The sequence below is a fragment of the Homarus americanus genome, unplaced genomic scaffold (assembly GCF_018991925.1).
Source record: "Homarus americanus isolate GMGI-L3 unplaced genomic scaffold, GMGI_Hamer_2.0 scaffold32871, whole genome shotgun sequence".
NCBI lineage: Eukaryota > Metazoa > Arthropoda > Malacostraca > Decapoda > Nephropidae > Homarus > Homarus americanus.
The window spans coordinates 4,054,936-4,069,968 of NW_024748870.1; the positions used below are offsets into that span (position 1 = coordinate 4,054,936).

The 15,033-nt window shown below is 44.0% G+C and overlaps 2 protein-coding genes across 2 annotated transcripts in view; one reads left to right on the forward strand and one right to left on the reverse strand.

Moving 5' to 3' along the window:
• Nucleotides 1-195, forward strand: part of LOC121853133 — a 10,397-nt gene extending 10,202 nt beyond the window's left edge. The window contains exon 3 of the mRNA XM_042347075.1: nt 83-195. Coding sequence (XP_042203009.1) covers nt 83-195 — 113 coding nt within the window. The remainder of the gene's footprint in view (nt 1-82) is intronic.
• Nucleotides 1-13,505, reverse strand: part of LOC121853213 (choline-phosphate cytidylyltransferase B-like) — a 76,675-nt gene extending 63,170 nt beyond the window's left edge. Inside the window, exon 1 of the mRNA XM_042347208.1 lies at nt 13,368-13,505. The gene's annotated coding sequence lies outside the window, so the exon portion shown is untranslated. The remainder of the gene's footprint in view (nt 1-13,367) is intronic.
• Between the last annotated feature and the right edge of the window lie 1,528 nt (nt 13,506-15,033).

The window sequence follows — 15,033 nt, forward strand, 5'->3', positions numbered from 1 at the left end:
GACCCCGCTTATCATCTTTCACTATCACCAAAAGTTCAAGAATTATCACCAGACTTATAACGTGGTGTAATCTCCCGGCCAGTGCCCCGAGTAGAGCAAAAACGTCTACAGGTAATCCCGGTTGATGAGCATGGGGGCAGCGTACAGCCAGGCAATGATATATCTCTGGGAAAAACTCGTTACTGGACACATTAGTGGAGTAATGACAGGCGTTGGTCCTTAAAGCTCATCAGGCGTAACGATGTACCATTAAGATAAAATACTGTTCAGACAACTCAGATCTAAAACAAAATCATCCCTCGTCTGTGTAAACGATAAATTAATTAAAGAAAAATACTCTTTGATTACCACAACACGTATATAAGTTTGTTGGTGTTGTAAGGTATTAGCACACAACAGTTATGGCTTATACACACAAAATACAAAGGCAGTTTCTCCACTGAGCAACAACTAATATTAAGATATAGTTTCGTATTCGAGTTTCCTGAAGACTACATTGCCGGGGGTGGAGTCAGCAGCGAGCAGCCCAGTGATATTGTGGGTTAGGTTTCCGGGAGTGTGTAAGGGACCCCAGACATGATCAGCTTATAGGCTTATTTCCGTTGTGGATTCGTCAGGGACAAGACAATGTGTCTCCACTCAGTGACGATGAACTAAACCTGTTGGGGGTTGTGTTGTGGATCAGTCCAGAAAAAACGAAAAATAAGAAACCAATGGAAGACAAATTGGCCTCTATAGAGAAAAGTTTATACACACTGTTCTTCTGAATAAGCTGAGACCAGAGCCGGATGACTGGGTTATATATCAGCGGATGGTTGATGTCACGTATCTTTAACCTGCCATTCAAGATCCGAGAAGAGCAACACATCGCCAGCTACTGTAACTGACATTAACACCTCATAGAATAAATTTATTTTGTTAACGTCACTGTTTGCTGTCGTGTCTTGTTCCCTTATTTATTCCACCAAAAGGTCATACGTCGCTGACCCCTTTGTCTCTCTGAATATTCATTACTCTTTAACTTCCCATAAACGAGGATTTTCTTTATAAATTTCACTGCAAAATAAGCTTCTTGTGTGAAATCAATCGTCGCACTGAGCAAACACTTGGCGCGTAAGTCCACAGACGCCCAAACCGGCTGGCATGGTCAACTTTGTACAGTTCAGACTTTAAGCGGTGCCTGAACTAACACAAACCAGACCTTAGACCTGCGTAAACCCTCAAACTGATCACCACACTCACTCAAACTGACAGGACAGACTGAGTGTGTATGAAGACTTAATTAAGGAGCGCCCAGCCACTATACACCTGACCTCCACACAACTGATCTTCACACACCTGACCTCCGCCCAACTGACCCTCACATATCTGACCCTGACACACCTGACCTCCACAAAACTCGCCGTTACACAACTCCTCACCTTATACCTATCATCTACACACCTGAAGACCACACAACTGATCTTCACACACCTGGCCACCATGTGAATTACCAAGGAACACACCTGGGAGGCGGCTGGCACTACCCCAAAAAGACCCGAGTCACACCGGGGCCAACACCACCACGGCAACAAGGTACACACATAAATCAAATCAACTGAATAAAGAATAAATACGACTGATAAACTTATAAAAAGATAACATATAAGACTGAGCTGTGATTTATAGACAAGTATATTAAGTATTATGGAGACTGGCTGCGTCGGGGGCATTACTGACGGTCTTGTGTGGCGGTGGAGGCTATTGGTCATGAGATATTTAATGGCGTTAGGGCAGTGTGGAGGAGGAAGTAGTGAGTTAGATGAAAGGAGTAGGAGTTGTAGGAAGGGAAGAATGGAAGAGGAGGAGGAGGAGCAAGAGGAAAAAGAGGAAGTGAGGAGGGGGGGTTAATGAGGCAGGGCTGAGACACACTGCACCCGGAACGTTTGATGGTCAGACACACACTGAGGTTTATAGTACAAGTTCGGGAGTGTTGGCGCTGAGATACCAAACTTTGTGTTGCTCGCCGTCAACACCACGACTCACCAGCTCACACGACTTGTCTTCTCCAGCACACCACGTTCTGTTGCTGGTTAACTAAGGGGTGTGAGCGCGATGGTACGGTGGCCAGGAGGTACAGCACGGTGGTACGGTGGCCAGGAGGTACAGCACGGTGGTACGGTGGCCAGGAGGTACAGCACGGTGGTACGGTGGCCAGGAGGTACAGCACGGTGGTACGGTGGCCAGGAGGTACAGCACGGTGGTACGGTGGCCAGGAGGTACAGCACGGTGGTACGGTGGCCAGGAGGTACAGCACGGTGGTACGGTGGCCAGGAGGTACAGCACCTAACCTTGATGGATCCTGGAACCACATAAGTTTCATCGTTCGTTGTGGATGACGTAACCTGCAAGTTGTGGCATTTAAGCCTTTGATCTGTCTTCCATTTAAACCGTAAGAGAGGCAGATAAACTTTAATCATAAAGAATTAGAACTTGGAGAGTTTAAACTTAAAAACTTCATATCCTCTTCTTCCACTCCTTTGTAAAGTATTTGTGACCGAAACTTTGTTGAATAAACATCTCGGATACTTGTGTCAACACTTTCGATTAGAAGGAAAGTTGAAGCGGCAAGTTCGGCAGAAGGTCCTGAGAGTGATCAGAGGGGAGGTTGACTGTCTGAGGCTAGCAGGTGTTACCACAGGTGTTCCCCAATTTAACAACTTTGAAGTATATTATCGTTTCTTTGCTCTAACTACCTCAAAGAACCGTAAAGCTGGAGTTATGACTTGCATGATGATGACTGCAAAAGAAAACACACAACAAACGCAGTCCCCAATACTCCTATCGTTAAACAAACAGTGAGAGTAACTATTAAGTGTATATACATCGTGTAAACTAGACGCATCAAGACCAAAGAGCCCAACACCAACGTCTTTCACAACTACAGACTCTGAAGGAAATTCCAGCCGAGTAATTCTGTCTAACATAGTTTAGGGGACAAGATCACATAGGCGTCTCTAAAGTCGTCACAGATGGTAGACACAGAGGAAGGAAGAAAGAGAGAAAAAAAGAGAAAGAAATAAAGAAAGAAAGAAAGAAAGAAAGAAAGAAAGAGAAGACCCCTTTTTATGCGAGACTAAAACCTTCTCGAGTAGGCCGGGGCCGAGGGAGTGAGGGAGGATGACGGTGCTGCCCTCTGTCGTCCAATTTTGTTGTCATTCAGTCATCTTAAAGCATTTCTCTCCATCTTACACAATAATTTTACCACCAAACATAAACTCCTCATCAATTTCCCTCTAAAACCAAATTATTTCTCTAATTTCCTCTCAATCCAGGTATCAATTGTTGTTTTTCATCGGCAATATTAATCGTTTTTATTAACTTGTCCACTTCACCAAGCCTCCACCCGGTACATATCAGTATGGTCCCGTTCTGTCCTCGATATTAACACCTGATAATTATGTCTCTTTAATGTAGTTTCTTCTTCGTTGATTCCCTCTTCGTGGTGTTCGTATTGTCTGAACCACGCAGCTGTCTGTTTCAGTGGAGTGTCACAAGACCTGAACCACGCAGCTGTCTGTTTCAGTAAGGTGTCAAGGCCTGAACCACGCAGCTGTCTGTTTCAGTGGAGTGTCACAAGACCTCAGACCACGCAGGTGTCTGTTTCAGTGAGTGTCTGAACCACGCAGCTGTCTGTTTCAGTAAGTGTCACAAGACCTGAACCACGCAGCTGTCTGTTTCAGTAAAGTGTCCTGATCCTGAACCACAGGTATCTGCTAGTAGGTATCCAAGTCTGAACCACGCAGCTGTCTGTTTCAGTAAGTGTCTAGACCTGAACCACACCAGCTGTCTGTTTCAGTGGAGTGTCACAAGACCCTGAACCACGCAGCTGTCTGTTTCAGTGGAGTGTCTGAGAACCTGAACCACACAGGTGTCTGTTTCAGTGAGTGTCTAAGACCTGAACCACGCAGCTGTCTCTGTTTCAGTGGAGTGTCACAAGACCTGAACCCACACAGCTGTCTCAGTGGAGTGTTTCAATTCAGGTGATGAACACAGTGGACCAGGAGGGGGTGGGGAGGAGGAGAATGACTGGACAGTGGGGAGGAAGTGGGGTGGGAGGCAGAGCACAAACACACGATACATTTCCTTTAGAGTGGTGGCCCACACACCTAGCCAGAGTGATCCTTACCACCCTCACTCCCGTCGCCTTCACCTACCCCGCCACCACAGCACCCACCCTCACCAACCACACAAAGAACTCCTCCACCCCCCCCACACACCAGCACCCCACCACCAACCCACAACAAACTCTCCTACCCACCCCCTCCCCATCACCACCTCACCAACCCCACCAAGAACTCTACCACCCCACCACATCACCCACCCTCAGCAGCCACCCACAATAAGGACACCAAGCCTCTTCCTCACAGTAAACAGCAGACCAGCAGAAGGAGCAGCAGCAGGCCAGGAGAAGGAGTGTTGGTGTGTAAAGTAACAGAGACATGGAGGTCAGTGTGATGTTATAGTCAAGCAGCAACACCCAAGAGAGAGTGTCCGAGGTGCTAAAGGACCAAATGAAGGAAGGAAGGAAGGAAGCGTGAAGAAAGGACAAAGGAAGGAAGGAAGGAATAAAGAAAGGAAGTAATGGCGATAGGAATGAAGGCAGGAAATGTGATGTAAACAGAAGAAAGATAACACGAAAAAAAAATATTATACGGAAGGGTAAAAAAAACCCACAATACAAACACGCGTATTAACTGCATCACGAGACAAGAAAAAAAAACCACTATTGATCTTCGCTTTAATCATCAACAAGACGACTAACTTAAACCTAACTTGCCCATAACATATGACGTAACATCCTATTAACATGACTTAGGATGCAGTAAAAACTTCACTTTAAAAATAATGTTACTCATCTTGATGCTGGGAGAGGCAAGAGCCGGCCACCAAGGTGTTCTTAGGCAGACACCAAGTGGCACCCTACGTTTGATAGCACCTGTTTAACTTATGCACACGAGTAGGAATATTTTGTTTAGAGTGTGTGTGTGTGTGTGTCGTGTGTGTGTGTGTGTGTGTGTGTGTGTGTGTGTCTACAGTTGTGGGTAGCAATTAGTTTACTCAGACAGTCCCACGTAAACCGACTTAATGTGGATACAATGAGAGACCACAGTAGAGCTATCGAAATAACGTTCTAAAGACTCCCAAGATTAAGGGCTGGGGAGAGGAAAAGGACAGAAGTTAGGATCCTGTGGGGCCAAAGGGACAGTAAGGGTCAAGGGGCGATAAAGGTCAGGGCGATAGGAATCAAGGACGATAAAGGGCCAAAGGGACGGTAAGGGTCAAGGGGGCGATATAGGGTCAAAGGGGCGATAAGGAGTCAAAGGACGATAGGGTCAAGGGGCCAGGTGGGTCAAAGGGGCGGTAAGGGTCAAAGGACGATAAGGGGCAAAGGGGCGATAAGGGTCAAAGGACGATAAGGTCAAAGGGTCAAAGGTCAGTAAGGGTCAATAAGGGGTCATAAATTAAGGATCACAATTTCGTTATATAATAATCATGGGTCCAGAGATTACCGTCTGGTCTCCCTACCTCTGTGTGTGTGTGTGTGTGTGTGTGTGTGTGTGTGTGTGTGTGTGTGTGTGTATCACTATTACTGAGGGCACAATATGATGACTCGACTTGGGTAGGCCAGAGTTTGGGGTGATAACTCAACTACTGAAGGAGCCGTAACCCTCCCAGAGGTGGCGTGATATACCCGCCCTGATAACCTGCCTCAGCTATACCACGGGTGATAGTCAGTGATCGTCAGGAGAGTTACATAGCGTCAGCACCACACCGAGGCGGATCAATACAAAACTACTCTCTGTATTTTGTCTAAGGCAACCTGACGACATTTTTTTTGTATCACTTGAAGATTAAACACTCTAATGATACCTGTAGGATTAGGTTAGGTTTCGTTTAGTTTAGTTTAGGTTAGGTTAGGTTAGGTTTAGGTTGGGTTCGGTTAGGTTGAGTTAGGTTAAATTTAGAGTTTGGGTCGTTAATCTTCAGGTAAACAATAACATGGGGGGCTAATCTTCACGTGATCTAATTAAAGAGTTACAGTTGTCCACCTGTAATGTGAAAGACGGAAAGAGTCACCACAGTATTATATTTTCAACTTAAAGTTTGATCTAATTGTTAAACTTTTAGATGAGTTTTGTGTAAGTCCGGGTGTCGTGAGGAGACGAGACGAGACGAGACGAGAGAGAGGAGACGAGACGAGACGAGAGGAACTAAACACCATCGGTATCTACAAGTGATGGATCCAGCCTTAGGAGCTATAACATGTAAACACTACTACGGAAACACAAGCAGGATCTAGACCCACCACCACCTGTACCTGACCTTCTATTCGTGTGTGTGTCTTCTTAACCTTGTGTACACTTATAGCAACACCTGGGATTAATGCCTTACCTGAGCGTTAGAGACGACAATACTGTTGTTGTTCCGCCAGCGTCAACATTAAACTTTCATGGTGAGTGTTGACGAGTCCTCATTGTCGGGTTCCCTCCTCCCCTCCCCACCCCCTTGACTGTAGGTTCCTCCTCCTTCAGAAACATACACGAAGATAAGACTAGACAATGTATTCATTTCGCTCTCGAACACTTGAGCAAGACAGTCCTAGGTTAAAGAAGAAATGAAACAGTGTGAAGGACGAAATTAGTCTTTAGATGAAGAAAGTTTAAGGGAGGAAAAGATGGACAATTTTCTCTCCCCGGGAACACTTGCTGCCGTGTAACTATCTGTCTTGTCTTCTTTAATGAAACCAAGTTGAGAGTTGAACAACCTGAATATTACCCTCCTGCCCCCCAGCTTATTTTACCTGATGATTAAATATCCTCCTAACGATACCTGGTGGGGTTAGGTAAGGTTAGGTAAGTGATTCTTCAGTGTTGTGGAAGTGACATTCCTACTCGCGACGTTCATCTTACAGTGGCAGATGCAACACATTTCTTGATTCTGTTGTCTGGAGACAAGTCTACGTACAACTGAAGTACAGGAAACATATGTCTCCCTACAAATAACGTACAGGAAACATATCTACAGGCTACTGAAGTACAGGAAACGGATGTCTACCTACAGCTGACGCACAGGAAACGGATGTCTACGTGTTACTGACCTACAGAAAAGATTATAAAAGGACCCCATATATCACCCGCCTTCCCTGGGCCCAAGTGACATCCAGAAAGTCATAAATAAATTCTCATCTTTTGTTTCGGTTATTCCACAAACATCTGGCATGAGTCTTAGACATTGATGTTTCTTAAAGATGTTGATAAGTTTGAAAACAACGGAGGACTTAGACATTACTACTCCTCCTTAGACATTTTTTTTTTAATATGGCCTCCATCCTCCCCCTATAGCCACACCTTCGCCGCCAATTTAATACCATAAAATTAAATATCCTAATACATAAGTAGCTATCCTACCTGTGTTGAGTTAGTTGATCCGCAGATCCATGCAGCATTCAGTGACTGTTGCCTCAGAGTCAATATCTGCAACTGTTGTCGGCTTTGGGGCCGATGCTCTCGTTCCCCTGAGGCAGAGCAAAGCCGACCGAAGGGGAGAGAAGGACAATCGACATCTCATCCGGGCTGTAACATAACTTCTGGGCTGCTGCTTCTGTTCGGATAGCATCTCCGCGAGTCTGGTATAGAAGCATCTTGCACTTGGTCCCATCCCACCAGAGGTTGTGAACACTAGAGGATTGAAGCTGCCTTGATGAACGTTTTGAATTCTCTCCCATATGCCCTTATCTTGTCGTTCTCGTTCCTACTGTGTGCAGCATCGAGAGCTAAGTTACGGTGACATGCGGCCATGGGATCAAAAATCCTGATGTCGAAGAAGGCTTGCTGTACCGGCGTCCAGAATCCTCGAGCACTGACGTCAACACGGGCTTCTTTGGATGTACTTGAAGTCCTATGTTGGAAATTCTCACCGTCCAATGGAAGGAGGGTTGGTTCTACCCTGATATCACGGCAAATTTCCTTCAACATAATTGCTGTGAGGTCCCTTACTTCGTCATGCCTCATGCATATGAAGCCCCCTTTCTTGCACACCATGGCGTGATCGACGTCATAGGAAGAGCCACACACGCATTGGGAGGACAAACCTTCTACTGGCCTACCATACCTTAGAGCAATGGTATCTGTAAATTCTTGTTTATTAAGACTGAAACCATTTGCCCTTATCGGTAACGTAGTTAACCAGTTCGAGGCTCCCACCTCCTGCGCTATAGCTACTTTTTTTTCAAATTCTCTGGTACCTGCAGCAACATTTGCTGCAACTTATCACTTTGGCCGTGCTGTCGTTCTGTCGTAATGGACCTTCGAATCTTGTTTACTTCATTGGTATCCACCTCCCCTGTTGCGTTCTGAGCTATTATGTGGTCAGTGAGGGCTGCCGTGAGCTCAACTGAGTTTTGATGTTCGGTGGCAGCAATCTCCTCTGGATTGGTCAATCCCATTCCTCCCAGTCTCGGTGGTAGTGCAAGGAGTGATCTTTCTGCTTGGGTTAGACATTACTAGTTTACTACTCCCACTTAGAAAGTAGTACTCCCACGTAGACATTAGTACTCCCACTTAGACATTAGTACTCTCATGTAGACATTAGTACTCCCACGTAGACATTACTGCTCTTCACAAAATAGAATAATATCACATGCGAGTTTCTTGCGTACCACTGAAAGATCTTTTCAGAGTGTAGATATTTCATGTATTTTCATCGCATGGCTGCCAGAGCTGGCCAAGTGCCCGGATGTCCAACACAAGTCAACAATGAACGCTGCTAACTGCGCAACTGGCCGTCTTTATGCCCTCAGCCGTGTGATTACCGATTGTGAGACGTGGAAACTGATTGTATGTAGACCAGCTAATATGATATACACAAGATGAATGAATGGTCGTATGTTTTGAAGGAGGGTCTGTTGTTGTCTCTCTATACCAGGACCGTCAAGACCCACCTCAGGCAAACACCAATCCCAGTGTTGATAAATCTGATCTCAAAACAAATCGGATTGTGTTTATATATTAGTACGTCAAGGATAAACGTCCATAACGCATGAAAACACTTGAAAATCATTACGTAAGATCAATGAATAATAATAATAAAAAAACTGGATGATCCATATTAGTGGCAACAGAAATAACATAAAAACATCTCACCAGGAACCATTTGACTGTCTGCCATAACAATATAATTTCGGGGTGAAGACTTTTTTTTTCCATTTAATAAGAGGAGGGGCTAAGAGGTCCTTGACTCTCTATGGACAATAATGGAGACGAGGTGACACTTGAGTCGAGGGTCGCTCTCGGGGGAATTGGTTTGAGCGTCCTGTACACAGTGCAACCTGTGATGGGCGACCACCACTGTAGACGACCACCTGTCTCTTACGACCATACTGAGGTGCCAAACACTAATGTTTATCTATTAACGTTGTGATTAGTGGATATCTTCATCATACGACCACCTTGTTTGGCCAGCCTCTTACCTGTCATACCAGTTACGTGATCAGCGACCGCAGGGAAATATTAAATATGTCTGGATTTCGCCACATATCCACTCACAGTGTCCACCAATCACAACACAGCCACCGTAGGCAAAGCTTGTATCCACCAACCATAACACAGCCACCGGATAAGCAAAGCTTATGCCCACCAATCAAAACCCAGCCAGCGTAAGCAAGGCCTGTGCCCACCAATCACAACACTGCCACCGTAGGCAAAGCTTATGCCCACCAATCACAAAAAAGCCACCATATAAACAAGGCTTTTGATAATAGTCGAGTCACAAAAGCCAGCTGGATTATTAAACGGTCCAGCGATAGTTTAAGAGTTGGAGGTGAAATGGAGGCAAATGACCCGTAAACGTCCATCACATGAGCCAACCATCTGGGCGTGTTGCAGTTGATCTGGTGAGAGAGAGAGAGAGAGAGAGAGAGAGAGAGAGAGAGAGAGAGAGACTTAATCGGTAAACTCGTCATACAGAACATACACGCACATTTCTCATGAATAAATATATATACATGGACAATGCAGATATACAAACACTATACATATTCAGTGTACAAATATGCAAATCCACCTCGTTGTTATACAGTGAGGGCCTGACATATCTTTTACCATCACCATGTATTCCCGAAGCTACACTGTGTTAGAAGGTTATTCAGTAAAGGTGTTGTGGTATTGCCAGGGATGAGCATCAATAGGGGCAATAGTGGCGGGAGACGTTAGAGGTTAGAAAAGGAGTTCAAGGAGATAGGTTGCACAGGAAGGGAGGTGCTGTTGGTAGTTATTCTCCTCGGGGGCCTATTACTACTGCTGGTGTGGTCTTCTGCCCTCCTGACGACCGATGGGGAGTCACTGTTTACAATCCCACTACGATAACAAGGAAGAATTCGCTTTTTCTTTTTTGTTTTGTATTTGTAATTTTTTTCTTTGTAATAATAAACAAGAATCATCTTACAGTTCTCGTCATATTTCATCTTAAGATTAATCCTCCTAACGGTAACTTAACCTCACATAAACTAATTTTGCCTAGCCTGACTTAACGCAATCTAATCTAACCTAATCAAAATTAACCTAACTTAGCCAAACATAACTTAACCTAACCAAACTCAACCTAATCTTACAAGAAATAAACTGGGGGTGATTAAGCTGCAGGTGGTCAAAAGTAATATTTCTTCACTTTTTCTGAATTGTCAAAAATAAAAATACCGAAAAAAATAATGGAACTAAAAGTAAATCACACAATATATTAAGTCAATAACATTTGTTTGTTTTTTTGCATTAATTTGGTAGATAGTGATTATGGTGATTAATATTTTGAATGTTTATACCAGACGCCTTTAGGATGAAGCACAAACATCAAGGGACTCAGTAAACACAAACATCAAGGGACTCAGTAAACACAAACATCAAGGGACTCAGTAAACACAAACATCAAGGGACTCTGTAAACACAAACATCAAGGGACTCTGTAAACACAAACATCAAGGGACTCAGTAAACACAAACATCAAGGGACTCTGTAAACACAAACATCAAGGAACTCTGTAAACACAGACATCAAGGGACTCTGTAAACACAAACATCAAGGAACTCTGTAAACACAAACATCAAGGAACTCTGTAAACACACTGTAGACCAAGGGGTTAAACCTTATCATTGGACGCTACTCGAACTCTTAGCATCTCTGTCAAGGCCAACAAATCGATAACCAAGAGAAGGTGTAGTGGCGTTGTCAAGGGCATTGATAATGAGAAAGACCCATTAAAACTTTGTTGATTATGTCCCAGGAAACTCAGGTAGATTTGATTACCTACAGCAATTAGGAACTGGATTTTTTTTTTTCAATTTCAATATAGGATAATCTTCTCTCTATAGCGAAAGGGCTGATTACTGATTACGATACTCAATTATTTTTTGATGGTTACGTAATCCAAGTATCATTATTTTGGTTTATGATTTACAGTGATAATTTCTTGATTAGATTACGATTGTTTTTTACATTGGTTTTAATGCATTTGATTACGATTATGATTTCTCTGGATTACAATTACATTCATGATTACAATTACAAGGTATTAAGTAACATTTGATTGTACAGAATCTACATAATAAAAATCAACTAAAAAATCATCTATGACTTGAACACTGCCACTTAAAAAGGTACACCAAATTGGGTGATAATATGTGGAGTCAAACTTTACAGACAGGGGAGTAGCTAAGAGTATCCCGGAGCAAAGTGCCTCCAAGTCTTACATCGGGGGTAGAAGGACATGAAGGACCTCTGGTGGTGGAGAAGCAACTAAGTAGCCTATTGGTCAGGTCACAGTGTTGCCACATTATATAATTATATGACGCCAAGTTGACCTAATGGATTATTCAAAGTGGCGGAAAATTTTGAAATGTCCATTGAGATGTACTGTAATCCTGTAAGTATATCGAATATTATATTTAATTTACTTATAATCATAAATTAAGACGATTTTTTGGTGGATTACGATGACAAACTATAGAAGAAGCTACATTATGATTACAACAAGATTACAGATATTTTAACATGTTGGATTACGTAGCTATATATTATCTTTTATTACAATTACGATTATACATACCCCATAATCGTAATCAATCATGTTTACAAGATGATATTTACAATCAAACCCTCGTCTCCTTGCCTTGGCTAGACGTTTCACCGAGGCCAAACACTGATTACAACTCGGGGCACCTGAGTTAAGATACGAGTCTTATAAGGCGTTCCTCTAAGCTCAGTTTTGGCGACCTCCTCAGTTTTACTCTCTGGTTAAACTATTTGACTATTTCTCTACTATAAACACCATCAACGTATATTTCTAAAGGTATAGTAATTCCCTGGTTGTCTTGCAGGTCAGCCAAGCCCAGTACTAATTTTTTCTGGATTGTTTATATTCTCAAGTGGTGAAATAATGATTTTATTTTATAAATCTGGGTCATGTTAGCGGGATGAAAACAATCACTCTTCCCCGTGTTTAATCCGGGACATGATATGGCCGGGTCAACAAACTCTTCAAGATAATAACTACAGCAAAACAAACAGGACAGAGATATATTTCCATTTAAACTCAATATACTAATAAAAAAAAGAACTTCGTACAGAGGAAAATAAAGCCAATGATTACACTACATTGAACTAGAACATTATTATAGGTTAAGGGATACTCGGGTCGTCTTCTGCCTCCCTGTGGAGTACCTGAAGGCGAGAGTCCTACACAGAAGCAGAAAACTGTGGCTCTCAACCTCCAGTCTCCATCTGCCTTACCTGACGCTGAAACCTTACCTTTATAGTCGTCTTCTTGATCTCTCTCTGCCTCTAGTTCCCCTCCTCACCCCTTCCCCCTGCTTTTGGTTCCTCCTGTTACCCCTTCCCCCTTGCCTCTAGTTCCTCCTCTCACCTTTTCCCCCCTGCCTCTACCTCCCCCTCCTACTACCTTCCCCTTCCCCATTCCCATCAACTCCCACCACTTCCCTCTCCCATCACTTCTAATCTCCTATTACTTCCCCCTACTATAAACTTCCCCTTCCCACCAACTCCTTCTCCCATCAGCTCCCCTCACACCTCCCTCCCCCCATCACCCTCACGTAGACGGCCCCCTGATAGGCAGTATCAAACAAAAGATCTTTTAAGTACTCAGGCCAAGACGAGTCAACATTCTCTAACCTAACCTAACCTAACCTAACCTAACCTACCCTAACCAAACTTTAACCACCAGTAAAATATCGCTCGTAAACCATAATGTCAACCACTATTTTAATACAAACTTCCTTATGTCATCAACGATAAAACAGAAAAAAATAAAGTACGAACCTTTGAGAATCTGAATTTCAAATTAGCTGCTCAGTTCAGTTCTTCAGCGGCCAAGAATGACGTTGGGGAAGTTGGCTTGCAAAACAGAGAACGCTGGCGGTGCTGACGTCTGGCGGACTGAAGTTCGCCAGGATTAACTTTCCTTCATAAGAAAAAAACTTTGTAGTACGAACGTTGGAAAAAGTCCGAATGAAAATTATACACTAAAAAAAAAATAATTAAGTAAGGGATAATAGAGATGGATAATCAAGTAAATATTATACTAATCTTGTAATTAAAAGATAAGGATGATAATTTACAAGGAGAGAAGAGATAAATGAGAGAGGAAATTAGGGAGACGTTGAGATAAACAGAGAGACAGAGATAATAGTTTCATCTGGCAATTTTTCCCACGGTCTGACTCACTTTCCCACGGTCTGACTCACTTTCCCACGGTCTGACTCACTTTCCCACGGTCTGACCCACTTTCCCACGGTCTGACTCACTTTCCCACGGTCTGACTCACTTTCCCACGGTCTGACCCACTTTCCCACGGTCTGACTCACTTTCCCACGGTCTGACCCACTTACCCACGGTCTGACCCACTTTCCCACGGTCTGACTCACTTTCCCACGGTCTGACCCACTTTCCCACGGTCTGACTCACTTTCCCACGGTCTGACTCACTTTCCCACGGACTCTGACCCACTTTCCACGGTCTGACTCACTTTCCCACGGTCTGACCCACTTTCCACAGTCTGACCCACAGTCTTCCCACTTTCCCACAGTCTGACTTTCACGGTCTGAGCCACTTTCCCACAGTCTGCCCCACAGTCTTCCTCAGGTCTCATTTCCCACTCTAGCCACAGTCTGCCCACTTTCCCACAGTCTGACCCACTTTCCCACGGTGACCCACTTTCCACGGTTCTGACCCACTTTCCCACAGTCTGACCACTTTCCTCTTTTCCTGATTTTCCCACTCTGCACCACAGTCTGACCCTTTCAGTCAGCCCACTTCCAGTCAGCCACTTTCCCACAGTGACCACTTTCCCCACTTAGTCTGACCGAATTCATAGGTTTTTTCTCTTTTTAACTTTCCTCTGTTTGTGAGATGGTTTCTCTTTTCTTCTTTCTCTGTTTGTGAGGTTAAGTGATTACGTATTTAATCACACCTGGGAATGGGAGGGGAGGAGGAGGAGGAGGAGGAGGAGGAGGAGGGAGGAGGAGGAGGAGGAGGAGGAGGAGGAGGAGGGAGGAGGAGGAGGAGGAGGAGGAGGAGGAGGAGGATGGAAGGAAGGAAGGAGGAGGAGGAGGAGGAGAGGAGGAGGAAGAGGAGGGAGAGAGGGAGGAGGAGGAAGGAGGAAGGGAGAAGGGGGAGGAGGAGGAGGAAGGAGGAAGGGAGGAGGAGGAAGAGAGAGTAGGAAGAGGAGGGAGGGGAAGGAGGAGGAGTAGTGTTGTTATTTCTAATGAAACAAAACAAACAAACAAAGTTACTGAGACATTAAACCAAACAGAAAATGATGAACCTGTTAATTAATTCTGTATAGAGTAAACAATAAAGTACACACACACACACACACACACACACACACACACACACACACACACACACACACACACATACACACTCACACACACACACACACAGGTGCACAAGAGCATACAAACAAACCAAGAATATCAACTTT